At 39.9% G+C, this 13,310-nt stretch overlaps 1 protein-coding gene and 1 non-coding gene across 3 annotated transcripts in view; one reads left to right on the top strand and one right to left on the bottom strand.

Moving 5' to 3' along the window:
* Window positions 1-12,516, top strand: part of Ace2 (angiotensin converting enzyme 2) — a 54,142-nt gene extending 41,626 nt beyond the window's left edge. For both annotated transcript variants that reach the window (XM_047535682.1, XM_047535681.1), the window contains exons 15-19: window positions 1,083-1,141; window positions 4,887-4,987; window positions 7,420-7,536; window positions 9,721-9,915; window positions 11,552-12,516. In XM_047535682.1, the coding sequence (XP_047391638.1) occupies window positions 1,083-1,141; window positions 4,887-4,987; window positions 7,420-7,536; window positions 9,721-9,915; window positions 11,552-11,660 (581 nt within the window). In that variant the 3' untranslated portion in view covers window positions 11,661-12,516. The remainder of the gene's footprint in view (window positions 1-1,082; window positions 1,142-4,886; window positions 4,988-7,419; window positions 7,537-9,720; window positions 9,916-11,551) is intronic.
* Trnap-ugg (transfer RNA proline (anticodon UGG)) lies at window positions 441-515 on the bottom strand. Its single transcript has one exon. It is a non-coding gene; the product is annotated as a tRNA-Pro (tRNA).
* Window positions 12,517-13,310: the final 794 nt, after the last annotated feature.

Here is a 13,310-nt window from a genome sequence, read left to right as displayed (position 1 = left end):
TTTCAAGTGTTTTATTAGTCTCATGTTTAAAACAAGAGTGTAACAATCTCCAAACCACTGCACTTGAACCTTCTCTTCAAAGACAAAAACCTGTAACAATTTTAACACTATCACCTCTTCTTTCTGGCAGTTACTTTCATATATCTAATTTACATTGTTATTTTCTAATCAATCAGTTTTAGACCTCCACTTCTGCCTCCTTTTCCACTTCCATTTCTCATTTTCCCAGGAAAGCTTGTCATGATTTTTAGTATTAATGTTTTCATAATTTTGCCTACAGAGCCAAGTAATATATACCATTTGGTATCCTTTCTCATGTGACTTGTTCCAGAATTTCTACTTGTCTCGATGTTTTTCAGCATACTTAATTTGCCATCTACATTGTGTTTGTTTTTTCTGAGTTATTTCAACATATATTCTTCTTCTTTTTTTTTTGGCGGGGGGGAGTTACTGGGGATTGAACCCAGGGCCTTATGCTTCCAAGGCAAGCACTCTACCAACTGAGCTATCTCCCCAGCCCCATATATATTCTTTTCAACCTCAGTTCCTCTCCCTGGAAACTTTCCTCCTGGAGTCTTGGATCCTCCTGTCTCACTCAGACCCCAGTTTTCCTCATGAGTCATCTTTTTTGTTGTTCTCCTGGGAAGAACCCTCTGTTTCCTGAATCCCATGCCTTCTTTCTTGGATTATCTCTTGTTTTGTTGGCGCACAGGCTCCAAGTGACCTTCTGAGCAAAGGCTCATGAGGGTAGGAGGATCAACTGTTCCCTCAAGTGGCTTAACCACACCCTGAGTCCATTGCCCTTGTTTTCAGCCCACCCTCTGCTGTACCTGAACCCAAAGCTTCCCTGGGATTCTCTGACTCTTTTGGGTCTGGACTCCCTCTGTGTACCCAGCAGGCTATGGCTTCCTGTCCTCTGAGAAAGCAGTCACCCTTCTCCCATCATTTCTCATTTTCCAAAAGTGTGTTTAGACCTTTTAAAAAATTCCTTCACTATCACCTTTGTGGGACCTTGGGAGGGAGAGGAAGTAAACACGTGTGGTCAATCTGTAACCAGTAGTCTGCAATTTCTCTTTAATCAGATGCTGACCAAAGCATCAAAGTGAGGATAAGCCTAAAATCAGTTCCTGGAGACAAAGCAGTGAGTATTCCGGATAGTGCATCCATTATTTCCCAGCACATTTTCTTCCTTTAAATAGGACATAATCAGCCCAATCCAGTATGGTCTAAAAAAAGAAAGGCTATAAGCCCCAGCTTCTGGCCTTCAGTTTTTTTATTTTCCCTACAACCAATTCCTTATTGGATAGACCATGCCTACTTGTTACTTATTATCTTGAGGTTGTTGTGAAGCTCAATGTGAAAACATCTATACCAGTCCTTAAAGGTCAAATACCCACCCTTCCAATGAACTTCTCACCATTATTTGTATTTGAGAATGAGGACGTGGTTATATTTTGAGAGGATGTCTCCTTTTAGAAGCACTATTTTTTTAAATTTTTTTTAGTTGTAGATGGACACAATACCTTTATTTTATCTATTTTTATGTGCTGCTTGTTATGGGGCGCAACTTAAGAACAGATGGATCACCACTAAGAAGTCCAAATTTGAGAGTCTTTATTAAACCAGCCAGCTGACTGTCTCACACAATGCCCCAAAAGAATGGCTATTGGGAGAACAACCCTGACCATAGGGTTGCAGGGGTTCTTATACCAAAAATCACCTCAATCATAAGTGTCTATTGCTATGATTCAAAATTACAAACTAACATTATGAAATCATCAGCAGAGGGGGAAGTGGATCAAGATGACCTTTACCTAGGTACACGCTAAAGAATGGTTACTAACATCCACACAATCATTGTTGACATCACCGTTCACATGGTGCATTGTTTAGGAGAAACAGGAATCAAAAGAATGATTTTTTTTTTATCATATAAGAATTCCCATTTTGTATTCCTAAACATGTCACACTAAGTAACTGATGGTAGGTGCAGAGGTAGGGTGTTACCATGGGAAAAGCTCATTTCCTGTATAACATGGAGTCTCAGAGCAAAATGGAGTCTGTTTAGTCATTGCCCATATAGCCTGGCCTGTAACATTTCCATGGAGTCAAATATGTCATCCTGTCACAGTGCTGAGGATTGAACCCAGTACCTCACATGTGCTAGGCAAGTGCTTTACCACTGAGCCACAACCCCAGCCCCTAGAAGCAGTATTTTTAAGGGTTTTTGTTTGTTTGGTTTAGTCAGTAATCTGTAGTCTGTCTTTATTCAGAGTGGTTGATGGACCAACAGCATTCAAATCTGGAAGCTTGTTAAAAATGCAGACTCTCAGACCCCAGCCTCAGACCTGCTTAACCAGAATCTGCATTTTAGCAAGCTCCCAAGGTGATTTGTATGCACAGTAAAGTCTGGGGACCTCTGATTTCAAACACTGCTTCTCAAGCTTGGCCACAATTGGAGCCACATGGGAAGTTTTCAAAATAATATATGGGCTCCATCCCCAGAGATTCTACTTTAATTGCCCCAGGTGTGGTATCAAGAATTGGGCATTAAGGAATCCCACTATTATGTATAATTATAATGCACGAATAAAAATTAAAAACATAAAAAAGAAACCTGCCAAGTCATGTAAAAAACACAAAACAACAACCCATACCAAACCAAAAGGGAGTTAGGCATTAAGAGTTTCGAAAGCTCTCAAGGGGATTCTAAGTTCAGCAAAGTTCACTACTGACTTAGACTCATAATACGTGCATTAGTTTAGTCAGCTGTTGCCTTCTGAACACCTGTCCCAAGTGAGCCAGCCTAAGGAAGTTCAGCAGCAGCTTTGATTGGGAAAGAGGAGAGGACAGGAAATCTCCAGCAGATGGGGATCAAAGGCCTGGGTGGAACCTGAAGGCTTTGCATGTTTAGAAGCCAACCTGGGGTTACTAGATAAAAAAGTCCAAGGTGCTACAGAAAATTGTCATCTCATCGTATAGATCCAAAGATGAAAAGTCCAACACTCAAAAATGCTTTTAGTATAATTTTTATAGATAAGTTAGACATCAAAATATAAATAACACAGGAGTTAAAATTAAAAATTTAAGAAAGTAATAATAAAAATAGAAGTTCATTTCTTTCCAAACTCTGAGTTCATGCTCCTATTTCTTAATAATCATTGAGTGTGAGTTTTTTTTTTTTTTTTCAATCTTTGCCATACTTTATTAGCTCTCCCTTGGCCTAATAAGTTTTAATTACTCATGACAGATCAGAATTCTTTTCAATTACCAGGCATGGTGGTGCACACCTGTAATCCCAGAGGTTCTGGAGGCTAAGCCAAGAGGATCGAGAGTTCAAAGCCAGCCTCAGCAACTTAACCAGGCCCTAAGCAACTCAGTGAGACCCTGTCTCTAAATGAAATATAAAAAGGACTGGGGATGTGGCTCAGTGGTTAAGTGCCCCTGAGTTTAATCCCCCGTACCAAAATAAAATAAATAAATTTTTACAAAAGGATTCAATTTTTTTTCCCCTCGATATTTGTGCTCATATCCTCTGTGCAGTGAGGGATTGGCTAATAGTCTTCAGAGGGTTCCATGGTGTAATGTTCTGAGGCCAATTCACTAAGCAACAGTCGGCTTTGATGAGACCAGACCTATAAATTTAGTGCATGTACACATCACGATCAGAATATTTGCCCTGTTCAAGTTATTTTCTGGTGATTATCAATGAGATCTATGGCCTTATTTTGAGAACTCAGACTTTAAAAAAAAAAAAAATTAAATATGGAAGTAGTAACCGGAATATTATTAGTAAAAATATTAATAATATTATTATTACTATTAAAGAAACTCCCTTCTCCTCAAACCTGGATGAAAACCAATTGAAGTCAATGTAATGATTTCAGGGTGAAATCATGTTTTGTCTGAAAGGGAAAGGAGAAACAAGTCTTATGCTATTCAGTGATCTCTACTGCCATCTACTGGAAGAAAGAGTAAAATTTTTTCCTCTTTAAGCAGGTCTTCAACTGCTATGTGTTTGCAAGCCATTTGTTCAGAATCAGAAAACAAGAACAGATTACCTTGCTGTTTACAATACGTTGTTTTTATCTTGAGCCCCAAGTTTCTTTCTTTTTCTTTTCTCTTTACACATATCGAGAACTTACTATAAAAATAGTGAGAACTGATGGGCATGGTGGCTCATGCCTGTAATCCCAACAACTTGGGAGGCTGAATCAGGAGGATCTCAAGTTCAAAACCAGCTTCAACAACTTAGTGAGGACCTAAGCAACTTAGTGAAACCCTGTCTCAAAATAAAACATAGGGCTGGGGATATGGCTCAGTTGGTAGAGTGCTTGCCTCACAAGCACAAGGCCCTGGGTTCAAGTCCCAGCACTGCAAAAATAAGCAGATAAAATATTTTAAAAGGGCTGGGGATGTGGCTCAGTGGTTAAGCACCCCTGGGTTCAATTCCCAGTACCTCCCAAAAAATCAATTTATTTATCTCCAAAATACAGACATTTTAAGTAAAACCCACAAGTTTGGGTTGACCCCCTCAATAAATCTATCCTCAGGATGCTCATTTCAGTTTAGATTCAACTAAATGAAAGGATCAGTGAGCCCAACGGTTGGTTCCTAAAGCATGATTGCCTGGCCAGCAGCATTATCACCACCTGCGAGCTGATTAGAGATGCAAATTTGGGGGTCTCATTCCAGATTTTCTAAATCAGAAACTTTGAGGATGCTTTAACCCTCCAGGTGATGCTGCTGCAGACTCATGTTGGAGGTCACTGGCTTAATGAATGGCAGAAATCCTTGGAATATTAAAAATAATGCTTGAGGGAGTATCAAGCTTTAAATATGCCCTTGGATCCCTAATGAGCAGTGTCTATCTTCTCATTTTGCAGTATGAATGGAATGACAATGAGATGTACTTGTTCCGGTCATCTATCGCTTATGCCATGAGACAGTATTTTTCAGAAATCAAAAACCAGACGATTCCTTTTGGGTGAGTTGATTTGCTGCTGAGTTCTCAGGTTCTCCAACCAGCCATTCTCTTACTCTTGAGTCTAAGGAGATATTGGGCTTAAACTTTCTTCAAGTGAAATTAAGAAAAACCTCCTACTAACTTTTAAACTTCTTTGGCATCCCAAAGTTTGGGTCATTCTATTTAGGGAGAATTGTGGTTTATTTAAGTTACAGATAGCAAGAACATTGTTCTTATTAAGCAGATTTTGCTGTCTCACTCTCTTGTCCAAACGTTTTTACCTACCCTTAGCACCGAAAGAAAAAAAAGAAATTTCCACTTTCATGGAGTTTATATCCTGGTAGTTGTGTGTGTGTGTGTGTGTGTATGTGTGTGTGTGTGTGTGAGAGAGAGAGAGAGAGAGACAGAGACAGAGACAGAGACAGAGACAGAGAAGTGAGACATGGTAGAATTGAAACCCGAGTTTTGTGATGAGACTACATTCCCTACTTTGCCAATTTCCTTCCATGGACAGTAAGGGAAGAGAATTGTAAGCAAGTAGGATTTATTTAAGTAAGAAGAGATAGAACTCTTGAGATGCTGGAGGGGGCCAGATAGCAGGAAAATCCACTTTGGTGTGCTAGTTTCGGGGCTTACATGGTTTGAGGGTATAAACATGGATCAAAATATATGTTAAACAGGCATTGAAAAATTACTGGCTGTGTCATTTAGCCTGAGTTTTAATCCTTTCTGTAACTCCCATTTGGGTCCACTCCCACCTTCAGTCACACCCGCCCCCCCACCCCACACACACACTAAGAAATTCGTTGGAGTGTTCCCACAGGAAAGCCTTATGGTCTTTTACTTTTGAAATAGGCATTGATGGTGCCCATTAATATTTCTAAGGATTAGCCTCCAGGTGGAGTCTCCTCCTTTGGATAAGACCTTAATTGGGGCCCATTGCCTGACCATTATCTGTTCTTATTCAGAATTACATGGTAATAAGTGCTAGGGAGAAAGATACCATAGGAAAAGGACTGGGGAGGGCTGGGGAATGGAGGAGCAGTTCAGTTTTAACCAAACTGGTCAAAAAAAACCTTCACTAATATTTGAGCAAATACACGAAGCAGCAGAGAGAGCCAGCAATGCAGACAGTGGGAGAAAATGTATCAGCTGGAGGCCACAGCAGCACAGACTCTGAGGAAGGACTGTCCTTGGCCTGTTGAAGGAACAGCAAGAAAGCCAGTATAGCTGGAGTGGTGTTTACTACAAGACCAGTAGGAGATGTGGTCGGGGTGGTGTTGGGGCATGGAGGGTAGGAGCGGGTAAAGGAAGTTCATGTGGGGCCCTGATGATACCCCGGTTATAGGTGAGGAGTTCTACTTCCTCAAATGTTGAAGTTTGAACATTAGAGAAGCAAGCCGAAGTAAGCATGTGAAGCAGGTTTTACTTAAAGGTAACGCAGAGGGAGAAGGGGGCCATGGCTGGTATTCTGGTATCCCAAGAAGGGAGACACCCTGCCCCTTTTATAGACTAAAGTTTCCTTTGTTCTCCTGCATCCTTCTCCCTTATCGTGTTCATTTCCCCCCATCCTGCATAGTGAACGGGAGATGTCAGTGGAATGGTGTGGCAGGGGTGAGCAGGTGGACTGGAAGGGCCAAGGTGGAGTGCTAGGCAGGAAGCAGGGGGTGTTGATTAGTAGCTGTCTGTCTGCTCAGGAGTTGCTTCATTAACCACCTTTTTGGGAGGGGTAGTATCAAAGGGCTCTGGAGACATGAACATTCCAGTCTCCCAGGGACGGTTTCCAACTTTGCTCACTCAAATGGCCTCCATTTTTTCCATCCTACCCTCTCGATCCTACCAGATCACCTATTCAACACTAACTGCCTATCTTTAATTCTGGCTTCACTGAAGGCCATTCTACAGACTTTGGCTCCTATTCTGAGAGCGATAGGCATTGATTCAAGGGCTATAGCCGTGTGATCCATCTTAGTTTTTACTAGGATCACTCTGGCAGCTATGACAACACAATCTTGTGTATACTACACTCTACTTCTTCCCTTTCACCTAGGTGTGTAGCACAATGTTTTTTGCTGGGCGTGGCTGGGTTAGGGAGTATAAACACACCATCTATGTCCCTGGTACTAACCCCTCTCTGCCTGCCATGTTTTTTATCACAATTCCAAGTCACCAATGATTCTATGCTGATTCTCTTGGGTGTTCCAGTTGGAAATCTATCATTTAAAAAATATGGGTTTTACATGCTAGCAGAACAAATAGTGCCAAAATGTGATTTCATGTGTTTTGGGCATTGTTAAAGTTTTTTGGACAATTATCTCCACCCATTGTTTGCCCTACTCCATGTCTCTTTAGCCTGCAATCCTCCAGTAACTCCTTTTTACCAGGAGGGATGTCATTCTCTTTATTGTGTCCTCTGTGCCCAAAGGGAAGATGTTACTTTTGTTTCTCCACAGAGAGGAGGATGTACGGGTGAGTGATTGGAAACCAAGAATCTCCTTCAACTTCTTTGTCACTGCACCTCAAAATGTGTCTGACATCATCCCTAGAAGTGAAGTTGAAGACGCTATCAGGTGACATTTTACTTTCAAACAATGCATGTAAGAGTGAGGGAGTTAACAAATGCAAGAATAGCTAATATTTAGGTCCAGGCATTGTTCTGAATCATTCACATGTTTTGCCTCATCCCATGAATTCAGGTTTTAATTCCAGAAGAATCCAATAACAGAGAAGGTAATAGGGAGGGTGGGCATAATCAAAGTGCATTATATGCATGTGTGAAAATGTCACAAAGCAACACATATATTTTTTACAATTAACATGCACTAAAATTTATAATAAAATGGTTTAAAGATGAAAAAGAATCAAATGGCAAGAGAATTCTCTTGACTTAGAATCCCCCAGATGCAGGCCCTTAGACAAGGATTTAATTATAAGTAGTTTATTTGGGAGGCCATTTCAAAAAGCACTGATAGGAAAATGTGGACAGGAGACAAAGAGAGGGAAGATGATAGATTACACATTATTACCACTATTGTCACATAGAGCTTAATACTACCTGTGGGGCACCTCTGTCTGGGAGAATGTGGGGAATATGCACCTGACTTTTCCCATCAGAGGGGTGAGGGAGCTGGGTCATCATCCATTCACCACCACTCACCAGTCACAGGCTGGGAACTGCTTCAAAGCGACATTAATTCCCCAGCATTTCTGGCCCATAGACAGGGCAGATCTTGTGTCTGACAATGATCACAGGCAAAGGGAAGTAGATGCTGACTGAAGGAAGTGTGACTAGCATGCATGGAAAATAGTAAGTGCAGAAGGGACATGGACAGGTATTACCATCAGTTGCTAGAGGGACATTGATGGAGGATTCGTTTAACTGCCCAAAGCCTGGAACAAGGTAGGCAAGCACAGGATTCTTGGACATTGGTTGTCCTCTATATTAGGAGGGGGACTTAGTATGGGCAGTGAATGTTGAGAAGAAATAGTTCGTCTTATTTGCCTCAGCTGTTTCCCACAAGACAGCAGAAGTCAAGGATGGATCAACCTCATATATGGTTCCCCTTGTTATAAAAAAAAAAAGGCTTACTACAGCCACTGCTACTGGAGAACACAGTAGGTGGCCCTTTTGATCTGTATCAGCGAATTTTGAAAGCAGATCTAAGACCAGCAGGGGAGGGTGTGCCTAGAAAATCTGGCTTGGTTGGGGTGTGTGACTCAACCATGCCCAGATTAAGTCACTGCCTTCAGAAGTCTTGTGTCTCCAAAAACCAGTAGAAGTGCTGGCTGAGATCTTTGTGAGAGCGACTAGTCTGCTTGGATTCTTAACCATCTACAACAGACCTCAAAGTTTCTGTTTCCTGAATGGCTTGAGATGTCAACCCCAGAAGTTGCCAGGGGTTACATGGCTAATTCTGCTTTGGCCCCTTTCCCTCTCTGGTGTTTCTGATCTCCTGACCTGGAATATACCCAAGTGATAATAGACACTTCAGTCTTTGACTCAGAATGTTCTCCATTTCAACTGTTTTTGTTTTAAAAGATCTTCATCCTTTTTCCTCCATAAAATTTAGCCATTTCCTATCCCACCACTGGAGAAATTGGCAAAGGTCCCTTTACTGTGTTACTCTCCAATGCTGCTTCCAAAGGCCAACATCTTTTATTTGGAAAATTCTACTATGGAAACTTGAGTGTAGGATGTAATTTATTTATAGAAAAGAGGTATTAAATTCTCCTTTTCCATTATTTGATATCAAGTCACTGCAGATATATTCTGGCAGACAGGAAGTTATTTCCAAATATGCTAACTTTGCCCTTAAAGCATGGAAGTCACAAAGGAATAAATATCAGCCATTTGTACATTTCCACATTTGCTGTTCAATTTTCCAGTGAAGCTGTTGGCAAACCTAATTTAGGTTTCCAGATATCAAAGGTGCATAACTATCAAAAAATTCTTTCATTTGACCTGATCATCAAATTTCATTGCTTTAGGGGTTTATTCTTTATTTTTTTAAGCATTTTTAGTTGACGGACCTTTATTTTATTTATTTACTTATATGTGGTGCTGAGTATTGAACCCAGTGCCTCACACATGCTAGGCAAGTGCTCTACCACTGAGCCACAATCCCAGCCCTAGGTATATATTCTTATGATATACAAATTAAATTCTTTTGGGAACTGTGACATAAAGAGTGAATAACTACACACAATTTTATTTTGCCTCATTATCCCCTTTACTGTTTTGCTTTTGGGAATAGAATGTCCCGGAGCCGTATCAATGGAATTTTCCGCCTGGATGATAACAGCCTGGAATTTCTGGGGATTTATCCGACACTTGCACCTCCTTACCAGCCATCTGTCACCATATGGCTGATTGTTTTTGGAGTTGTGATGGGACTGATAGTGGTTGGCATTGTCATCCTTATCTTCACTGGGATCAGAGATCGAAGGAGGTAAGGGTCCTTTCCTAGACCTATCCTAAAACAGGAAGATTTAGGGAATACTAATTGGAAAGTTTCCAGTAAGTGGCAGGTTATATCGTTTAGTTACTTAATTGGACAATTTTGCCCCTAAACATTCTGAGGCATTCTCTAGAAATTTACGGGATGTCACTAGCACTCACCTTCCTAGCAGGCCACATAGATATCTAGCCTGCGATTTATTAGTGTGCCCTTATAAACTCATCTCAGCCACAGTATTATTTCCCTACTGCCAAGAGGCACTGAAAACTTAGCAGTGGTGGGTAGACTCAGGATCGTCCTCACTGCTGAGTTCTTCTTAGTCTGCAAGTGACCCTAGAGACTTAACTGGTAATGGGTTTCACTGTAAGTCGCTCAAGAAGGAGCTCTGAGATTATTTGGAACAGCTTCCCTTTAGTGGCCTTTGTTCCTCCTTGGGTAGCTCAAACTCCATATCATCTTAGTTTATAGTCAGGCACTCTAATTTGTTCTTGAGTTGAAGATCAAAGTTCACTGAAGATTTAAATCATTAAAGATCTGATTTCTTTCTTTTTTAATTTTGGTACCAGGGATTGAACCCAGAGGCTACTTAACCATTGAGACACATTCCCAACCTTTTTTATTTCTTGTGACAGGGTTTTGCTAAGTTGCTTAGGGTCTTGCTAAGTTGCTGAGGCTGGCTTTGAACTTGTGATTCTCCTGCTTTAGCCTACCAAGCCACTGGGATTACAGGCATGTGCCACCATGCCCAGCCGGAGATTGGATTTCTAATCTTGCTTACCACTGGATTTTTTTCCACTGACTTTGAGAAATAAGTGACTTTCACTGGGCTTACGAAATAGGTTAAATAATATTTTATAACACCTATGCAAAACTGCACACAGTTCAAATGGAACATGTTCTTGATTGAATCTCTGCATGTATTAATTTATTTTACTTAACATTCTTTACTATAATTTTCAGTTCTCCAAAGTAGCTTCATTTTAAAAATCAGACATTGACTAGGTAATACATTTCATATTTAGTTAAAATTATTAAAAATACAAAAGAATACACAAAAAGTTCTTTGCCTTTAAGTTTCCCTTGTAAAGTTAACCAAAATTATCAGTTTCTTGGAGATATATAGCTGTAGACACTTTTTTTTTAGTATATGCAAACTATGAACAATTTTCTGCTTTTTTTATTTCCCACTTAATGTTTTAGTGATCTTTCCATATCACCTGTACAAAGAGATTTCCATTTTTTTTAGGGCAATGTGGTTTCCCATTTTATGGATAGATCATAATTTCATTAACCAGTCCTCTATTGATAGACTTCGTGTTGTGTCCAATGGTTGAATCTGTTAAAAAGGTGCAATACTTAATGTAGGTAATTTCCTGTGTGTGCCAGTATAGGTGCAAGATAAGTCCTAGAAGTGGGAGAGCTGGGTCAAAGTCAATGTGCACTTCTAATTTTGATATTACCAAATTGCTTTCCATAGAGGCTAATCAAATATACTTGTATCACCAATTTATGAAATTTCCTTCTTCCCCCAACTCACATCTTTAGCACATGGTACCATCAAGCCATTTGATCTTCATCAGTCTGGTCCATGGAGAAGTATCCTTCTAACATCCATTTTATTTAACAGGAAAAATCAAACAAAACAAGAAGAAAATCCTTACGCCTCCGTGGACATTGGTAAAGGAGAAAATAATCCAGGATTCCAAAACAGTGATGATGTTCAGACTTCATTTTAGAAAAATTTGTCCTTTTCCTCCTAAGGTGATTTTATTGTATGTGCATGTTAATTTCATGGTACTGAAAATATGAGATTATAAAAATGTCATTAAATATCAAAACTATGGCTCTGTTCAGGAAGTAGTGCCCAAAGACATCATGACTGAGCAGTGGGCATCTTCCCTGACATTGCTTTCAGTATTTATATCTGTCTCTGAACTTGACTTCTCTTCTGATTTCCAATAGGGAGGCTGATATTAGAGTAAAATGGGGAGAGTATGCCTTTGGCCTCACAGCCTATGTAGAGATAATGGAAATGGAAACATCTGTTGAGTAATCAGAGTTGTGGAAAAAAAAGACTATATCATGATAGAGAGTGTTGGACCTTGTATGGAATCTGTACTGTGAGCCGCTGGGGCTACCAGATTGAGAATGCTACACACTGGTCACTTTAATCTAAGTGCCAGAGATAAAAATGGCACACTTTCTTTACATTAACTTAATTCAAGTACTGTAGTAATTTTGTCACAGTGATGTTTAGAATGGACCATGTCTTCTTCAGGGCGGCGTGTCTAACAAAGAAAGGAGAAATCAGAAAGCAGGTAGAGGACGTTGTTTTTTCACTTTTAAGCTGCTTGATCAATATCTCCCTGACAACACAAAACTAGCAGCACAAGGGCCTCCGTGAACCTCCAGAGCATGTCTGATAGAAACTTGCTTCCATTGTTCTTTAACTGTGGAGTGAGTGGAAATTCCAACTGAGTGTTCATCCTGTGAAGTGGATACCCAATCTCTTAAATCTTTTGTATATCCACAGTGTCTGAGAAGTGCTGAGCACAAAGCAGATACTCAATAAATACTTATTAGATGTATACACTCCTGCAGTCTATGTGTTCTTATGTACTGGGATTTCTATCTATTCTGTTTGCTTTTCATTTCCTTGGACAAAATTGTCATCTTATTGTCTGGGATGTTTGCCCTCTCAAATGTCTTAGGATGTATCCTAAATTCTCAAATTATTGGACAAAGAAATTGCAAAATCAGGTCAAAAAGAGTTATATTCAGGGCTGGGGTTGTGGCTCAGTGGTAAAGTGCTTGCCTGGCATGTGTGAGGCACTGGGTTCTATTCTCAGCACCACATATAAATAAATAATTTTTTTTTTTGGTGGTGCTGGGGATTAAACCCAGGACCTTGTGTTTGTGAGGCAAGCACTCTACCAACTGAGCTATATCCCCAGCCCAATAAATAAATTTAAAAAAGGTCCATCAACAACTAAAAAAAAAAAAGAGTTATATTCATATTGTATTATACTGTCAGGTTAGGAAGTAAACCTAGTGCTACTTTTATATTTCTCAGAGTACCCAGCCCTGTTCTGAGCACAGCATCTACTACATATCTGAAGATTGATTAAAATTAGATTAATAGATGAACATATCAAAACTCTACCCATTGAGTCACACTATATGGTGACCAGCGAAATGTTAGAGTAACGATGTGCTTAATAAATTTGATGTGATAATGGTAATGGTGGATCAATTAGCCAAGTCAGGAGAGAATGACTTTCAAAATCCCCTATAAAATAGCTTCAAGATAACTAAATCAGGCTGAGTCATTTGAGGCTCTTCAATACCTTTTTAATTATCTGATACTCAGATAGCAAAACTGGAGC

Source organism: Sciurus carolinensis, chromosome X, assembly GCF_902686445.1.
Source record: "Sciurus carolinensis chromosome X, mSciCar1.2, whole genome shotgun sequence".
In the NCBI taxonomy this organism is placed as follows: domain Eukaryota; kingdom Metazoa; phylum Chordata; class Mammalia; order Rodentia; family Sciuridae; genus Sciurus; species Sciurus carolinensis.
Note: the sequence above shows the minus strand (reverse complement) of the source record. Positions and strands in the feature narration are given on the sequence as shown.